At 48.2% G+C, this 18,861-nt stretch overlaps 2 protein-coding genes across 3 annotated transcripts; both read right to left on the bottom strand.

The window, feature by feature from the left end:
- Positions 1–985: 985 nt before the first annotated feature.
- LOC125969057 (nardilysin) lies at positions 986–9,537 on the bottom strand. The gene is made up of 31 exons (XM_068652119.1): positions 9,176–9,537; positions 8,141–8,320; positions 7,816–8,053; positions 7,508–7,589; positions 6,972–7,125; positions 6,616–6,689; positions 6,450–6,545; positions 6,249–6,371; positions 5,983–6,040; positions 5,851–5,924; positions 5,664–5,733; positions 5,515–5,592; positions 5,302–5,422; positions 5,146–5,204; positions 5,023–5,077; positions 4,742–4,846; positions 4,535–4,658; positions 4,301–4,387; positions 4,091–4,210; positions 3,969–4,020; positions 3,670–3,820; positions 3,455–3,582; positions 3,179–3,341; positions 3,072–3,103; positions 2,563–2,701; positions 2,429–2,476; positions 2,158–2,210; positions 1,999–2,082; positions 1,551–1,758; positions 1,366–1,452; positions 986–1,287 (listed from the first exon to the last, which is right to left on the bottom strand). Exons 2-31 carry the CDS (start codon positions 8,308–8,310, stop codon positions 1,057–1,059), a joined length of 3,264 nt encoding a protein of 1,087 aa, XP_068508220.1. The 5' UTR covers positions 8,311–8,320; positions 9,176–9,537; the 3' UTR covers positions 986–1,056.
- Positions 9,538–12,035: 2,498 nt separating this feature from the next.
- pde6d (phosphodiesterase 6D, cGMP-specific, rod, delta) lies at positions 12,036–16,889 on the bottom strand. 2 transcript variants are annotated; one of them, XM_049721140.1, is made up of 5 exons: positions 16,554–16,889; positions 14,018–14,106; positions 13,813–13,938; positions 13,448–13,553; positions 12,036–13,287 (listed from the first exon to the last, which is right to left on the bottom strand). In XM_049721140.1, exons 1-5 carry the CDS (start codon positions 16,601–16,603, stop codon positions 13,284–13,286), a joined length of 375 nt encoding a protein of 124 aa, XP_049577097.1. In that variant the 5' UTR covers positions 16,604–16,889; the 3' UTR covers positions 12,036–13,283. The 2 variants fall into 2 exon arrangements, with proteins under 2 accessions (XP_049577097.1, XP_049577089.1); XM_049721132.2 differs by having other exon boundaries at positions 12,036–13,264; positions 16,554–16,888.
- Positions 16,890–18,861: the final 1,972 nt, after the last annotated feature.

Genomic DNA, 18,861 nt, shown 5'->3' with positions numbered 1-18,861 from the left:
TGCCTATTGCCCAATGACCTCTGGGATAGGCTCCAGCATGCCCGCAACCCCCGTGGGGACAAAGCGGTACAGACAATGGATGGATGGATGACTGATTGTGATGACGTCACGTTTTCAAGCAATCTTATCGATCACGGGTTGTCTTTTAAGCTCTCTGACGTCAAGCATCACATTCACTCACACGAGGCGGGTTGAACGTCATAGCTGATACGTTACGTCGCCGCTAAACACGTCTTCGCCTTGTCTGTTGAGGTGCGTTCATTGTTTCTTACGGCGACAAGAAGGAATTTTCATCTTGCATTGTCATTTGCTTCCCGCACATGCGTGTGCCCCTTTATGCAGTCGACCTGGAAAGACGAGCTTGAGCTTCATCGCCTTTTCTCCTTGCAGATAGCCGATGTCACCAGTCAAAAAAAATAAAAATGAAAGAGCAAAGTTCATTGCTCTGTCGAACACAAATAGTGACGATGACATCGAGGGTGTTCGTCAAGGCGCCAAGTGCCAAACATCTTAAGGTCCCTTAACTCTATTGGAAACATGTGGCACTTTTCTTTTTTTTTTTTTTTTATAGGAACATTCAGGTGACATTTGACCTTAGCCAAGAATTGCCACGCCTCCCCACCGAAATAAAAGCTGTTCAACTTTTCTCTTGAATATACACTGATCTTGACAGAATTGTATGCGAGAACAGTTAACTTTTCTGTGTTTTCTGTAAATTTAGGAAAATGTTTTGAAACTGCTGGTTTTTACCTAAAAATTTGTTTCCAGAAAATGCTATCCATCAAACATCTAAAAGCAAAAAGTCCAATATTAAGAAAGCAAGTTTGTTTTGTGTTCTTTATCAGATTTTATATTTTTTGCCTTGTTACGTTACTTCGTATACTAGAAACCAGTATCTTGTAAAGGTCCCTTCAATTTTGCTGTTCCTGCAGTTTGTCTGTTGTTGAGGCAAAAGTGGGAGAAAATGGGGACAGACAGCAGCAGGAAAGAGCGAGAACATAGAGCCTTTTAATGGTCTGCGGGACAACAAGATGAGCGACGACGCCAGAGTGCCACCTAGCTGAGGACTTTGTGGTAGGGGTGAAGGGGGAGGGCGGAGGCGAAGGCTCGGATGTCGCAGATGGGCGTGGCGGAGTCCCTCAGGGTCGGCGAGAAGAGCGGCAGGAAGTTCAGCGAGCTGACCTCACCGTAGGACGAGGTGGCAGCGGCTGCAGGGGCTTCCAGGTCGCAGGCCAAGTCAGGTTCGGGTCGCGGGGGGTTGCCCTCCTCTGTGCCGAAGCCCACCACCTGACCCACAACATGCTCATGTCAGACACACTGAAAGAAAGTACCTCAAGACAGTTTGTTTTGACTTGGTTTTCTTACGTGCACGCTCAACTTCCTGGCGCTGTCGCGATGCTTGGTGAACCAGGAGAGCAGATCCTCGCGCGTCAGATCTTTCAGTGCCGAGATCTGCCGAGAAGAATGCACAGCGCCGGATGGGCCTTTTGGCCTTCCGGGCCCGCGGCGGCGAGCCTGCTCGACTCTGCGTGAATGCGGCGGCCGCTCACCTCCATGTTGAGCCTCTGGAAAAGGAACTGCCTGGTGAGCACCTCAAACCAGTTGCGGTCCACTTCCTCACCCAGGTGCGCGTCCTCGCACTCCTTCAGCTTGATGAGCGCCGTCACCTGCGTGGAAAAGGCCTCTTCGGTCAGCGCCCACAGACGCTCGCCAAACGAGTGCAGGAACTCCTCCACCTTGGCCTCCACAAACTCAGTGCTGAAAAATTTGAGCAAGTCACAGTTTATGGGGTGGGCCTTAGCCTTTTAACAACCAGATGAATATTGACCAAAAAAAAAATCTTATTTGAGACAGCTGCATCATTTTTGGGGGATCTAAAAGGCGTTCTTTGAAAGGGTTGGATTTTCCAGCCAAACTTCTCAAGTAATAAGAGATCCAAACAGTTTGAGCTTACTGGTCTCAGAACCAGGGGCCACGCGGCCGGGGATGGGCGCTCACCTGAACTTGGTGGCCTGCGTTTCCACGGTGACGGAAAAGCCCAGGACGCCCGAGGTGTTCCTGCAGGTGGCGTAGACGTGGTAGCTGAAAGACAAACACGCAATGTCGATACTACGGCCAAGCAAGACGCAAGATGGGATGCCCACACTGCCCACTCACCCCAGCGTCTCTTTGGTCCGAAGGAAGTCGAAGCACGGCTCCTCCATGTGCATCTGAGACGGACGGACGGACACAGACACACACAAATCTTGCCTCTCAAATCTTCTTTCTCCATTGAAATGAAATTCAATGTTTGGAATGTGTGTTGTTATTTTCCAAAGTAAAAGAAGCCGATGGTGACATATTTTTTGGAGGGTATGAAAGGCATTTGCTAATTTTTCATGCGCTTTGCGGGAACGCAGTGGTGTCGGCAACATGGCACTGAACTCACCACCAGCAGCTCCATCAGGGTGTGCTCACGCAGCTTCTTCAGGCCCGACTGACACACACAAAAACAAGCACACACACGAGCTCACTTGGAGGCGCAATCGGGAGGTTTGCTTCTCTTTGTTTTGCGGGGTGGACCTGGTAGTAGACGGTGACCTCCGAGTTGGCGTCGCCCTTGTTGAGGGACTTGACCTTGCACAGGTGATGAGCGACTGGCAGCTCTGCCACCCGGAAGGATACAGGGACCTCAGCCGGCAGGGGCCGGAAATGCAACTGCCTGTGGGAGGGACGGCGTCAACGCAATTTCTCACACCGTGACTTGTGATACATTCTGATCGCTTGAAGTCGTGCGGCTCCTTGAACGTTAGCGGTGGAACACCGCAATCAAAGCAGACGTTTAGAAAATGAGCAAGTGACACTTTCTGCCTTTTGCACTTCTTGAGTTGCTGCGCGATAGTACAGAGACGGCGCAAGGCAACATAATCACTGCCGGAGTGCGTTGACAGCACTTGGAAACGGTTCTTGAAACAAGTCGCAATTTGAACAGCCTTGATGTCGCCGGGCACTCAGATCGGAAAGTTGCCCTGCCTGGAGCTGGAGCGCATGCCCCCGCATGAAAGGAAGACCGCGACGAAGCGGCCACTCACTCAGTGAAGTAGTGCAGGAATTCCTTGGACTCCTGCAGCGGAGGAATACACGCTTAGACACAACCGGTGGGTGCCGGAGTGGACAACGTTTGACAGCGAGAACTGACCGTGCTGGTGAAGTTGCCCTGCACCAGGCCCTCCACGTAGAGCTCCGCCTTCAGCTGGCCCGCAAAATCCAGCAAGTCCTGCAGGCTCAAGCCGGCTACAGCGGCCCGGTACTTCTCGACCAGTGACCAGCGGGCCTGCTCCAGAATCAGCAGACGCACGTCCCTGTGCGCAAGCAAAGACCCAGGCTGCATCCGAATGCGAGATGCTGCCACATGCGATTTGGCAAAGTGCTTGGCCAAGCTCGGCATTAGCGGCACGCGGACGTACGCACGCACTTGCCGAGCCGTTCTGGCTTGATGAGGATGTTGAAGTAAGTTTTCTTCAGCTGCTCCAAAAACATGGCAAAGACGCCCTCGTCTGAGGTGAACTCAGCCAGGTGCTCCACCAGCAGCTTCAGCAGCAGCTGCACGGGCCCGGGGGAAGCCAAAAAGAAAAGAACGAGTGAACACATGAGCGGGCGACTCATGAACGCCAACGTGGCCGCGCTCACGGGAAGCTTGTGGTTGAAGCCTTTGAGGCGGACGACCAGGCCGTGCTCGCCGGCCACCAGCTTGTACTCCAGCTGAGCCACGTCTGCCTCGTATGCCGGCTCAGCCAGGTTGTGCGCCAGGATGTTGACTAACAGGTCGAACAGCACCAGACTGGACGAGGACAGGCTGACGTTACGACTTTACAAGCCATCAAATCATCAGATCATAACATGAAGACAAACAGGCAAACAAATGGACAGCGTGTGGAAGAAAGTGGAGAAAGGAGACCATCTCTCCATGCTTGTGTGCTCTTGCTTACTTCTCTGGACTCTTCTGAATTACAGGCGAGATCAAATGGAAGCGAATGTACGCTGAAAGCAAAACCAAAAAGAGACTCAATGGAGAATAGGTCCACGAGATGGTGCTGTCGCTTGTGCTAACCTTTGGGGATATTGAACTTGTTGTCCTTCTTGTACCACAAGCAACCCAGCTGGTTGTCCAAGATCTTGACGGGAAACTCCGAGTCTGAACAGTCAGATGGTCTAAGAGTGAAATCCGAAGCTGACGAAGGCAGAGAGGAAAAAACATATATTAATAAGGGCGTCACACAAATGCAAAGGTGTGTGGCTTTTTTGTTTTTAAATGACACACCGATGAACTTGTTTTCAGCGGGAAGGTGAAGTTCGGGGTTAAGTTCAAAGTCGGACGCCCAGCGTTGAGCCCACTCAGCTGGGATGTCTGGCGACAAAATGGGATGCTCAACTGGAGAAGAAAATCTGCAAGAGGATTCGCTCGCATGTACCAGTGTGTCAGTGCGTGTGCGTGCAGCAACTCGCAAGTGTGTGCGTGTCCGTTTGACTTTGTGTGCGTGCATGTGTGTCCTACCCTCCACAGTGTAGGAGGTCCCAAACCATTTCTCCCTGAGCTGGCAGTAGCCTTCGTGTTCCGGAGACAGGAGCAGCAGGTTGGCTCGCTCGGGAGTCAGCGAGGACAGGGCAGCGCCGATCACCTGACGGACACGCAACGCATAACCCAGCCAGCCGTCTTAGGCTCCGCCCCTAAGCAAGAACCTTGGGAGGTGGCGGCACTGACCTCAGTATCAAAGTGAAACATGAGCTGGTCTCCGGTCAGGAAGTCTTCTTTGGGAAACAGCTGCATGTTCTCGCAAATGTTCTCCACAAATTCGATGGGATCAGTCTATGGAAAGAAGGAACGCTCAGTGGGTGCCGATACTTCCTCTCAGCCCTTGAGTCAACTCCACAGGACTCCTTCGCAAAAGAGGTATTGAATCTCAAGGGAAATTACTGCTATGTGCGCCAAAATCGCTAAAATTAGCTAAAATCGCTAAAATTAGCCTTGGTTTGCTTGCTTGCCTGCTCCTGATAGTGGAACTCATTATTTTCAATCTTCTGAATTTCCTCGTAGATCCTGAAGAGCAAATGAGGCTGTTGTCACCGCGTGTGCGTGTGTCCATGCGTGCATGAGCTGAATCAGACCTCTGCTGAGGCCCGAGAGTCTGCAGCATCTTCAGGTACTGGAACACCAAGTGGACCACCTGCTCACAGACGCAACATGAAACGGACAGCAAGCACCAAATCAAATCCTGACTGAAGGACAAACGAATGTGAACTTTTGGATGGGACCAAGTTGACCTGCCAGAAGTAGCAAAAGCCCTGGTCGGTCAGCGTGATGGAGACGGAGAAGATGGAGTAAGTGGTGTTCTGGTCGAAGCCCGTCTCGCTGTTCCCCCCAAACAGAGCCAGCGCCCAGCACCTGAGCACGCGAGGCAGCACCCACGTCAGTCACACTTAGGCGGAACCACCGCAGGCAGGCGGACAGACAGATGGAGGGACGGATGGCCTCACTTCTTGCGCAGCAAGGACAGGATGCTACCACTGCCCTCGTGTCCGATGAGCCAGGAGATGTAGTGGAGAGGCTTCACTCTGACGCCAGTGACACAAGGCGTTAAGTGCTACCGCTGCGCAAATCAGTATCTCTAACACTCAAAAGTCACCTGTAGTGTTGGCCCTGAGGCGGCAATGCCCAGCTGATGGTCAGAGCGTGCACCTTCCTCACAGGGACCACTGCAAGACACACATAGAAGACGTGCTCTTATGTGTTCCTGAAAAAGCAGTCTACTCTTTTGAGGAAAAGTGGCACGCTTCCAAAAACCTGAAACTTCCCATATGCCTTTTTGTTACCTCGGTAGAGTTTGTTGAAGGCCGGCGTGTCGAACGGCCTCGGCAGATGCGAAAAGTCCACCGCTGGTTCAGCGCTGAAACAACAAAGCTCAGAGGGTGCCATCTTGTCTCAGATGACGAGGAGGAGCTTACTTATTGGGGATGTGGATGAAGATTTCTCGGACCCACTGCTCCAGGGTGTCCAAAGTCTCTGACCAACAAGGAGGAGAAGAGCATGTGGGGAGGGAGGATGGATGGAAGGATGGGGGGATGGAAGGAAGGAAGGAAATAAGGGAGGGAGGGCAGTCGTCAACTATATCCAAAGTGGCGTTTGTGTCGTGATTGCGCGCAGGGAGGGATGGAGGGGAGGAGTCAAGTGTATCCAAAGTGGCGTTTGTGTCATGTTTGCGCGCAACAACCTTTGGACTGGACGGCGAGCGTCATGTAGTGAGCTGAGTAGAAGCGCGCCCAGAATTGCTGCAGGCATTGGTAGGTGTTGACACCTCGCTCTTTGGGATCGTGCTTCAACGTTTGAGCGTTTCCTGCGGGGGCGCCAACAAACAAGGTCAAGAGCACGCTGGCACGGCAGCCACTCTTCCTGAAGACGGCTCGGCCCCCACCCCAGCAGAACTTGCTCATGGGATGTCCTGGCACGGCCAGGCTGCCAAACAGCATCTCCTTGCGGTGGGAGTCCGAAGGCTTCGCCAGCTGGTACTCTGTCGCAGAACAAACGGAGACAAAGAATCGGGTCCGGGTCAGGAAAGCACCGGTGGTGGCGGCTCTTACCGCTGTCGACAGCCTCCACCTCTCGGTCCACCGCGTCCTCAATCATCAGCGGACAGATGAAGAACTGGGCCCACCTGAAAGTTGCGCTAAAATCAGTCCGGCCTACCAAACATCTGTTGGCGGACTAACTCGCTGTGTGAGCAAAGCAAGAAAGCAACCCTGAGCAAAGCGACAACGTAACCCAATTAGCAAACTCGCCTACAAATTCAAAATTGAAAACCAAACGGGCTCACTGGCAAGCTCACAACGTCTCATGAAAGACTTTTTGGGAAGTGACAAACTTTTTCTTCGTACACTAACTCCTCATGGAACTAATTGACTTGAAAGGAAGAAATACTTTTGGCAAACGGGCACACCTGTCGAGCGCCTCCCTGAAGTGTTTCTTCTGCACATCGAACTGGAAGACGGTCCTCTCACAGTCGGTGGAGGCGTTGTCGCTGCCGCCGTGCTTCTTGAGGAAGACGTCGAAGCCGTTCTCGGCCGGGTACTTCCGGCTTCCCATGAACACCACTGTGCCGCGCCAAAGGGCCGTCGCCGTGACAACAAGACACGCTTGTCAGTCAGTCGTCCGGTCAGGACCTCGGGCCGTTGAAATGAGCGCAATGAAAATGTCGCACAGCTCTTTGAAGAGCTCCGCGCGTTTCGCTTTGGTGGGAAATGGGGCGGTGTTTATGCAAGACCTGGCCCGGCGGACCGGACCCGTCATTTCCAATGAATTTGGTTTTCTTGGCGTCCGTGGGGTGGCAGACACGAGGCCGATGCTGCACTGAGTCTAGTCTCAACTCGTGCGCATTTGCGGGAAATGATTGGTCCGCCAGCGCCAACGGAAAGATTGCAAACAGGTTTGGGTTGGCCACTTTTGCAGCAGCGGCTCCAGTTGGCCAGGACTTACTGTGCTCCAGGAAGTGGGCCAAGCCGGGAAGTTCATCGGGGTCGCTGAAGCTACCCACACTGATGCACAGGGCGGCTGCAGCCTTCACACGCACGCACACACACACACACGCAATTGAATAAATTGAAAAACCACATCAGATAGTGTGCTTGAAGGAGAAATGTATTCAAAGCAAGACAAGGTGGGCTTTTTTGCATTTTCATAAAACTTTTTTTCATTTATTACATTTTAAAAAGAAAGCGTTGCTGTTGTTATTTTTTTTAAATTGTGATATAAAGAGGCTTTCCCGAAATTGTAAATGTCAGGACCTGCTTTTCGCTGCTCTTCTTCTTCTTGGCTCCGTTGTCCTCATCCAGCTCTTCAAAGTCACTGTCCTTCTCTTCCTCTTCGTCGTCCTCGTCGTCATCGTCTGAGCCCTCACCCGAATCTGCCACGTCTTCGTCATCTCTATTATCTTCATCTGGGCCAGCGTCTTCCATCTTGCCATCAGCGGCATTCAAGTCGGAGATGAGCAGCGCCCGGAGGCCGTTGGTCAGCCGCAGGTACCTGAAGCAAACAAATTGACATGAGTCTTTCGCTATAAATATGTCACAGAAAAAGTGCACGTTTGTGCCAAAGGACAGGTGAGCCCACCTGTATTTTTTGGGGTCACTGGGCGACTTGATGATCTCGGGGTCTTCCAGGTCCTCAGCAGAGTCCTGCGAGGTGGCGAGGTCTCGTGTGGGCGGCGGCTCACCCTCATCCAGGGCGCACACCTGACCCGAAGCGTTGCCTGTGCTGACTGACTTGCTGGTCTGAGGCATGACGACGATGCTGGCGGGACAACAAGTAGCGTCCTTTTTTCTTTATTCTTGGTCCCAACATGGTCCCGGAAAACACAGAGCGACACACTACCAGTTTCACTTGGCTGCACTGCTCTCAACTTGTGGACGTTCCATTTTTGGATCCATTCGCACTTAAGACCAGTACAGTTTAGGTCACCAATCTAATCTGCCTTTGCAATCGGTCTAGCTGCTCCTCATCACAAAGCATCAAAACAATGCAAAATCGCAGCACATCATCTATGGCAATTTAAAACTATTTAGATGATAGAACCTTGAACAAATGAATAACAAATAATGGCCACTGCAGATTAAATATTGATAGACGCAGCATTGGTCGGTAATGGGCCCTGAGCAGATTCGGTCTACATAGCAATAAAAAGGGGTTGAAATCTTACTGGACCAAAAATCCACATTCACGTTCTGCGAGCAGAGTAACAAAGACAAACAAATACAATTTCTCGGCATAGGTATTGAAATGTGGCTGGTAAATGTAGGTGCGCGTTTGTGATAGTGTTTGAGGAGGCCTGAGCGACAACCGCCGAATTGGGTCTTGTTCGCCTGCTGAAGGCAACTCAAGTTTCGCACACCGCATCGATGGCGACATAAACAAAAAGATGTCAAAATAGTCAGACCGGCCAGCAGACTCTTTGACAAGCGCAGTCTTGCAATGTAGCGACCGGCCGGAAAGGGTTAGCATGCAGCCACTAATCCGGTTCGTTGAGCTCGTCTGCGGGTTCGGCGGTTCGCCAGTCCGGCAACCCGGCCGGTAGGCCAAGGACTCTCTCCGGAAGACCATACGCTGAAATGTTAATGGTTTAGACGCAAAAGTTTAACGGCCACTTACTGGCGATAGTTTCAGCTTTAGCCCAGTTAGCACAAGTGGCGACTCTGAGAGGGTTGCAGGTCGCAGACGAAGTAACGCCACACCACGTAAAAACGCACCACCGGTTACACTCCGCAGACAGTTACGTTCTAACTATGGACGCGAGATGCACACGACAATACGACCCTGTACGTAATACGCACGTTTTTTATTTTACGGCGAGCTTGCAGTGGCTCCCAAAACAGGTCCGTGTAGGAACATCAAACACGCGTGACATTATTCCGCTTCTCTTCTTTGGTAAGTAATGGCGGTTTTCACGGAGCATTACAGCTACCATCTTAAATACATAAAGTCCAAGCCATAGCTCTATATTCTGTGTAGTAGACCCGTAGTTCTCAGATACCTAGGTAGGTGTAATAAATGCCTCTAGTCCCAAACGAAAGTGTGGTCTGTCGGGAAATGACCACCTGTCTTTCTCGCAGCAGAGCGAAAAGTAGTTGTCTAGCATGATGATAAGTTGGACAATTCATATTAACGTGGTCTACGGTCGCTTGAGCGCCACCACATAGACAGGAACCATCGGCATGTTTTTTTTTTTTTTTTTTAACTTCCATACATTGAGCGATTCAGCGCTGTGTGGCCAAATCTCGAGAGGACATTTTCAATTGCAGTATTTCTGGTGGTGAACCTTCCCCTACCAACTGTACCCTGGATGTTATGGAGAGGACCTGTATTTCCACTATTCCACAAGCATTGCCACTTTCATCTGGCTCCAGCCTTGACCGTACTTATTTCCGCCTTACTGTGTCCAATCTCAATATCCACAGAAGCCCTATTTGCAGCCTACTTGGCAAGCTTATCAGCCAGCTCATTGCCTCTAACTCCCACATTGTTGTAGCTTTATGCTCTGATGAACTATTGTAGTGTTGTCACTTATAGTGGGTTGCTTATTGATTGCTCAAATAATAACACACGGAGGCAAGGATGCAGTGCGAGCCGATCTTTACTGGGTGCTCTGTTACGACTACACACAGACCTGACCACCCGATCCCTGAACCTGCCAGTATTGACAAACACAGTCGAGCACCGAGTGGTCGAACCAATCTACCCACACACATGGGCTGGGACCCATACATAAGACAAGCACCAAAGTTAGTGAGGGTATTAGTCAGCAATATCTTTTAAACTAGATTTTGTCAAGTTTCTGAATGCATGGATTTTAGCCTGGTTAAGGCTGTACTGGAGTCTAACACAATCACCATTTTCGCCGTTTTACTGTCACTCACCCAGCGTACTGCCTGCCAAATAGCCAGCAACTGTGCTGTATAAATTGCCAGACCATCACTAAGATGTTTAGCCTCCGCAATCCTTAGGCTAGGAATAGCATAGGCTATTCCCACCCTAAGGCCTAATTTTTTCGACGCGTCCGTCCGTACAGACAACAGTTGTGTCTGCGTATTCTCACATACAAAACCCAAAGCCCTACCCGCATCAACAGCACAGACCGGCTTCTCTCCCAATAGCTCCAGATCAACATTTAGGCATGAAAACATCCATGGGACTATTGTTGGAAAGACTACAGCAGGTGAGATCTTAGGGTGTATTCAGACCTGACTGTTTGGTCCACTTTAAAAGTACCAGGGTTCGATTGTAACGCTGGTCCGGAACTTTTATGCAGGTGTGAATACACTCAAACAAATCCAGGTGCAGTTTAAAAAACCGGACCGAGACCCACCGACTTTTTAAAGTGGGGTCGGTTCGCTTCCAAACGACCTCTAGTGTAGTTCGCTTCAGGCGTGAATACAAACAGCGTAGATCCGAACCAACAGCACAAATATCCAGAGCAGGAATGCAGCGCGTAGGACTCGGATGTTTGCCTCCATTTCTGGGTCTGTGCTCTGTGTGCCGCCCTGGTCATTGCTGTCCAATGGGAGCACAGATCGTCACAAGCGTGGATGTGTTAACAAAATATACTGAATTTACAAAATGTACACTCTGGCCTAAGGCTCTACTCTTGTATTGTAGCTAGGGCTTCCTGCATCTTAGTCATAATGTAATCTATATTTATACCCCTTTTCCAAATTGCCCCGTCATCTGCAAACAACGCCAATATAGCTTTGAATGTCCTTGACCATCCCGTTAACCATGATGGAAAACAGTAAAGAGCTAACAATACTCCCTTGCGGGGTACCATTATCCACTCGATAGCAATCATTCAAGGTCCCATCCACTTTCACCGTGATCAATCTATCAGACAGAAATGCCTTTACCCACTGTAGCATTCACCACTTAATGCCCAACTGGTGTAATTTAATTAGAAGCCCATCCGTCCACAGCATGTCAAACGCCTTTACAATGTCCAAGAACACTGCTAACATCCATCCATCCATTTTCTATACTCTGTTAACCTGCGCCTTCCTCTGGACAAACATTGGGGTCCGTGCAAGGGCGTAGGTTTGGTCTAAGCCATAACTTAATCGTATATTACGTGTACACAACCAGACACACTCATACGCAGCATATTCACATTTGTTTCTTTGCAGAGGAAGGACGTCAGTTTGTGGCGCTGCTTTGATAAACACCACCGATGAGACGGTACATGAGGCATTGTCATGTTTTTCCTCGTTGGCAGGTCATGTGGAGAGCAAATGTCACGGTGTTTTTTGACAGTGAAGTGCAGTTTATATAAGGAATCGTGCTAAATATATACTTTGGGTGCACAGGATGGTAAAGAAAAATTACATTCAAACGCATTTCGATGAGGAAAGATGATTAGAGGGACAGGCATGGGCACTTTTAACTTCAACACCACCATCAATTTAAAAAAAAAAAAATCTTTTGACTTTTTCATGCATAAAATAAGGAGCAAAGACATGTGCAATGACATGTATTACAACAAGATGGTTTTAATCCACAAGTTCAGTCTTATTAAAACAAGTCTATATTACATGGATAACGTAGCAGCTAAGGAAAAACAAAACAAAAGAACAAACAATGACTGGCTGGGAATGGAGCATAACAACACTATGGAACATGGCGATCCAGTCCGGGTCATATGGATGTGTCATATGACGAGAGAACACAAATTGAAACCCACACCTGGCTGACAAAAAAGGTCACTTTACATTGGATTGGCCCTAAACCTCAAGGACACATCACACTTCACAAGTTTCCTCAAATATTTTGTTTTGTTCATCATATATCAGGTGTGGGCAAATTTTAGGGCTCTAGAAAGACACATGGGTCTCATCAAAAGATCTCCTAATGTTCCTAATAAATAAACATGAACAAATACAGTATTGGGTGGATAATAATTTGAAGCCAGGTGTTTTCCATTTATAACTGGAAATAATGTGCCCACTCTCACCCAAAAAAAAAAATCAGTAAATAGCCAAATTTGCAAGCACAAAGTTCACCTCTACTGCAAATAAGCGGGGAGTTTAAGGGGTCCTTACTTTTCTTCATATCTTATTGCTTACATTTTAAAAAATTAATATATACACTTCTTTCTACTCATTTTTGGACAAAGAGTACATGGGATGATTGAATATTATCAGTCAGCCAGTTGTGCTTTTCAAAATTAAACGTTCAATTACACAAACAGAAACAAGCATTTTCATTTACTAATCTGAGGAGCGGATAGCAAAACTATACGCGGGCTGTGCATTCTACGCCCCCACGCCCGATGTTTGCATGGTGTCTTGTCTTTTCCAGAAGGAAACAAATCACAGAGCCACCCCAGCAGGTGCACTGATCTACAAGATGCGGGACGAGCTCCGAGAGGGTTTGTGAAAGCATTTTGATTCCTGAGTGAATGCGAACAAACACAGAAAGCTTCGTTTGTTGGTTCAACGCACAAGAGGAGCGAGCGGCTGGCTGACTTGGGATCAGTGCTCGTGTAGTTGCGGTCACAAACAGACGCCGCTTGCACTCCCCCGGTGATGGTCGGGTCCGCGTCGCAGAGCGTGTGGCCTTCTTCCTTGGCGGCGGGGCGGGACGAGACGACGATGGCGGGACTGCGGAGGACGTCAGACGTAAAAGAGGCGTACCCGCGACGTGCTCACGTGCAGGTCGTTGTCGAAGAACTTGGTCTCGATGATCACGTTGCCGCTGGGGGGGGAGGGGTGAGTCACCTAAGGGCTTGCCGCAGTACATTTCAAACAGGTTCTGTGGCATCAAATACTTTCTCGAGCAGTAGTCATCCGACCAACAGGGGGAAAGGTAAGCAGTTTTGTTTGATGTCGTTTGGATGAAGGAACGGGAAGTGCTCGTGTGATGACATCACAGACTCACGTTAAGACGTTGGCAGGCATCATCTGCGACTCGGGCGCCGCTTCTATCAGAGACTGCCACGTGTTGGTCGAGTTGGGGATGACGAAGCCAAACTCAAAGAACCACTCTGGACACGGAAACACATATTTGAGTCTTTGTATCTAAATGAAAAATCTCAATTTGTCTCAATTTGTCATTTTAAATCTGTTAAAAATGTGTAACAGATAAGCGCAATCAATGCCATGGAAACATTTTGGGGGATTGGCTTCATTTCAATATGAACACAATTAAAATGTTTGATTATTTGGGGGAAAAGTAAGAAAATTACACAAGCACATTTCTTGTCCTGGACTGAGGACAACGAGGTAGCTCAGGCTGAAGTGCACCTTCTAGACACTGCCCCTTGAAGAAAACCTTCTGCTCCAGACGGAACTTCTCCAGCTTCTCCGAGGAAGAAAAGTTGAGCTCTCGGGAAACCGCTTTGCACTTGAGGATCTTTTTGGGGACGCGAGCTGGAGGAGCAGCAAGACCAGGACACAGATGAGCATGTGAAATGAGACGTGCACTTTCAGGTGCAGACCGAAAGCGCACCTTCGTGTTCCACGCCGGGAATGGACAGGTCTTCGGTTCCCTGCCACAGAACCTTACCCGTCTCGGCATCCCGGAGGTTCATCCAGTTTCTGACAGCAGAAAGTTAAGCGCTGTGCACGCAAAAATATAGGGGAAAGAGTCATGTGGAGACAACATAGAGTTTGGCCAAAAATATTGGAACACCTCAAGCTGGCCACCATTTCTGATGTGCCAGACCCTCCTCAGCCACTTGGGCGTCCTGTCACCTTCAGACGGCACTTGGTGTCAGGCGCAGCAGACCTGAACCGCAGCTGCTGGGCCCTTCGCGGACCCTTACCACCAACAAACAAGCGGTTCCACACCGGCTGGGTTTGACACACACACAAAAGCATCTGCTCAACTGCCGCGTGGGCTGAATATGGGTTAATAGATTCAATCAATTAAGTCCATTTGGCTAATTCTTTCAAAATGAGTCTTTAAAAAAATAAATAAATAAATGTTTTCAGTAAGTGGAAATTTCATTGCTATTTGACTTCTTTGCTTTGGTAAAAGCAAACAGTGAAACACTTGAAATCACCAGGTTGTCGAAATCCTCTCAAGTGGGGCTCAAGCCATTATGCGGTGGCCGCAAAGGGCAAAACGTCTCGTTTGATTGACGGGCGCCCAACTCCCAGACATGATTTCTGCGATTAAGACAACGGCGATGGGGTCTTTAGAATGTTCAACGATGGCGGCTCGCTGGGGACTCATTAACACTGTGGCAGCGCGCGCATGCACTCTGGGGAGGTGACCGTGTCGGGGTGCAAACACGAGGGACGAGCTTGCGGGACAAAATAAGAACAACTTTCTTGATCTCCAGGAAAGAAGAAGAAAGCAAATCGCTTGTCAAAGTCACACCAAGACGCTCACCTCAATTGTGTTCAATTTCATGGCGCTACGTTCGTTAAACTGGGAAAGGATGTGAAAAATACTCAAGCGTGGCAAGAAGCACCCGGCTAACTTGATTGTCAAATCAAAGATTTCTGACACCTCGTTTAACTTGAAACTGTCCAAATGGTCAATTTCAGGACAAAGTATTCTCTCATTTCTGTCATTCTCCACAAAAGCAGACCGGCCACGCTTGTCAACAGCAAATTTGAATCAGAGACAGATTTTTGCATCTCTTCATGCATTTTTTATGCTTATTACTAAAATGCCTTTACTTTTTTCCCACGCCTATCATGTTTTTGAGATGTTCTTGTAGGCGCTAAATAAATCCTGTTCCGCTGGATTTAAGTATTACCTTGCTGCCTGCATCCACAGCTTGACCTCGCTAACACACACCCACGCACACATTTGCACTGATCCGGGTTCAGTTGCTGCGCTTCAGGCACCCAAAAGCAGGAAATGAACGGAACTTTCTCAAGTGAGAGTTCGCGCCAGAAATGTTTCTCGACAGCCGCGCAAGGCGGCATCAGGTAGAGACATTTGGGCGTGCGAGTTCATTTAAAGATGAGGGGGGGGGGGGGGGGGGGGGTGTAAAATAGGCCCTGTAAAAAGAAATTTTAATATTTTAATAATGAACTAATGAAACAATTCTCTAGTGAAATAGGTAGACCACCTATACTCAAATTTTTTTTCATGACTATTATATGGGGAAGCCCCCATATTATCGGTTAACATCCATATTACAACACACATGGATATGCAAATTATAATTGACGTACTGTGCTTATTATGCCAGCGAGTCTCAAATGCAACCTATCAGAAACGCAACAACACCCGAAGTCCAAAAAGTACAATTAATCGTCACCTAAATTCATGCTGACCTCAAGCTCTGAAAATATTACAATAGCTGGCCCAATATTTCAAACTTAAGCAAGTGCAAGTGATAAGGCCACAGATTGGCTAGCATTTTCGTTGGAATCCCATTTATCCTTTACTGACTTCTGTTTACGCCACACATGAATATTTTTTATTCTTAGTTTTCGTAGTGAGCGCTTAATAGACTGCAAAAGTGTTACTAAGGCAATAACTCTAAAGTAGATAAACGTCATTTGAATTCATGGTTCATCTGCCTTCATTTTGGCGTAAGACAAACCTGTAAGACGAAAAAAATATGTATAGTAAATCTGATTCGTCTAGAACAAAAGTTTAAGGTTTTCTCGCGTCTTTATAACAAAAACACAAGGGAAGAAGGAAACAAAGTAATCGCATATTAAATTACTTTGATAATATGCAGGGAGTTGGGGATGGAGGGGGGGTCGCGATCAGACTCGTCTTTCAAATCGTTTAGCCATCCGTAAAAGTGGCGCTACAGCAGCACTTGTCACGTCATCGCTCGCGGAGAGGACAACAGGACCGGATTCGGAGGCCCCAAAACGAAGCGGACACAGTCACCAACCTCAACCATCTGCCCGACTGACCACTATTCCAGTCTTCGTTCTCACTTATGCACTTTCGCATCATGGCTAACTGGCTAGTTAGCTTGCGGCTAATCCAATTCAAACGCGAGCCCTTCCCGCGCGATGGCATTTAACTTGACGTCAGTCTATCTGCTCTAGAAGGAAAAGGATACAGTTTGAAACCCTTCAGAATCTCCTTTGCCCTGCCTTCGTCTGAAGACATGGCTTCTCTGTGGCCTCTCTCCCACTCGTTCGCTGTCTCCCTCTCTGGCGAATCGTCCCGCGAAGGTTTCAGAAAATCTCGGAGGACAGAGGTGCTGTCTGTGTTAGGTACCCGTGACGTTAGCTAGCCAGTAGCCGGGCGGCCGCTCGCCTGCTCGCTGATGTCCGAATGTGGCCGAAAACGAGGTTGCACTGGAAATGCGCTTCTGTACACTTTGGCGTGCGTCGCGGCGTTTGGCTCACTGTAGCAGCAGGCTCAAACCTGAGCTGATAATGCAATCAGCTAAATATAGCCCATCCACTTGATCGACGGCCATTCTGGCCAATCGTAGGCGGCGCTAAACTCTATCCGGCCAATCGGGCCCCGAGTGGCAACACAGTGAAGGGGCGGGGGCGAGCGAGCTCGAGACGCGTCACCAGGGGCAACCGCACACGCACGCGCTTATACGCGCTTTTCAGGCAGTGCACTATAAAGGGAAATGTACCAGGCACGTGCACTCATGGGAGGCAGGTGAGGCAGTGCTTCACTTCGCCACCAGGGGCGGTAAAGGGCTCAACATGGTTTCCTCAGCTGTCACCATAAGTTGTTAAAAAATGAATAATATAATAAAACATAATATAACATCTGTCCTGTGGTCTATGCTTTTAATACAATTTTGGTGTGTTTCCTATACATTTGGATCATTTTCATAGTCAAAATAGCTGTATTTCTTGTTCAAATAACAACGGGAGACGAGAATTAGAGAGGCTGAGGCAGTGACGGGTAGTGCCTCTCAGGGCGTGCATGTGAGCGTGTGCACTACTCACACATTGTACTGAGCGCGCGCAAACGGCGCGTGCTTGCAGTCAGCGGGAAAATATAATAAAACATAATATAACATCTGTCCTGTGGTCTATGCTTTTAATACAATTTTGGTGTGTTTCCTATACATTTGGATCATTTTCATAGTCAAAATAGCTGTATTTCTTGTTCAAATAACAACGGGAGACGAGAATCATAGAGGCTGAGGCAGTGACAGGTAGTGCCTCTCAGGGCGTGCGTGTGAGCGTGTGCACTACTCACACATTGTACTGAGCGCGCGCAAACGGCGCGTGCTTGCAGTCAGCGGGAAAATACGGGCCTTGAGGCAGCCAGTACTTTTGCCTCAAAGATGGGGCGATAGTGAGCCTGCGGCTAATAGTTCACGACACGAGTAAATGCGAGTGTATATTAAGAAGAAAAAAAAAGAAAAGAAAAACAACCAACAACATTCGGTGCTAATGCGTTGCTATTTGGCTTTATTTTCCCTGAAAATGGAGGATATAATCTCGAAGATAAGAAATTTTTCAAAACTTGACTTTCAGTCAAAGCAAAAAATCATAAGTAAGGGAAGACCAACGCCAGATTTGCGAGGATTAATTCAAACCGGGACGGACTACAACACGTTCGTTTCAAAAGGATTGGTACTCTAAAAAATACTTCATTTACAAGTAAAGGTAAGAAAGAATACTGCAGGGATGTGTTTAAATGTATAGTGGTGTGTTTAAAATGTTATTAAATTTAATCAAGAATGGGATAACAACCATGTATGCTTGTAAATCTGACTTGTGAGTCAGTGCCTTAGCGTCATACAGTACGTTTGTAAATCTGACTCTGTCAGTGCCTCACCAACCCCAACCCTCACCGCACGTCACTGAAATGCACGCTATTTTAAAGAACACTTTTGTAGTGTGTGGATTGTATTTCGCAATGATTATTTCTGTGTTGGATCATGTTTATTATTATACATCTGTTATGACGATAAATAAAAGAACGTGTTCACAATTAAAGTTAAAAAGCTTTATATTGGACTGATTAATTGGCATTTTACTGTCTGCCATAGGTGTACTAACAATGTGAATGGTTGTTCGTCTCTGTGTACTGGCAACGATTGGCTGGCAACGTTTTGAGTGTCCCCCGCCTACTGCCCGATGACCGGTGGGAGAGGCTCCAGCACGCCCGCGACCCCCGTGGGGACAAGCAGTATAGAAAATGGATGGATGGATTAATCGGATAAAAATCACTCAATTTTCCCACCTTTACTGAAAAATAACAATATTTCACATTAACTGCACAGAGAATGCACAAATCTAAATAGACTATGATTCAGTTAATAGTTTGGTCAGAAATCAATTTTAAGTTCAGCAACGGTGCCAAACAATTAATCCCTTGTCAAAGTTGTTGTCTATTAATGTAATAATGATTAGTTGTTGACCCGCTGGTCTGTCCTTTCCCGTCGC

The sequence above is a fragment of the Syngnathus scovelli genome, chromosome 10, assembly GCF_024217435.2.
Source record: "Syngnathus scovelli strain Florida chromosome 10, RoL_Ssco_1.2, whole genome shotgun sequence".
In the NCBI taxonomy this organism is placed as follows: domain Eukaryota; kingdom Metazoa; phylum Chordata; class Actinopteri; order Syngnathiformes; family Syngnathidae; genus Syngnathus; species Syngnathus scovelli.
Note: the sequence above shows the minus strand (reverse complement) of the source record. Positions and strands in the feature narration are given on the sequence as shown.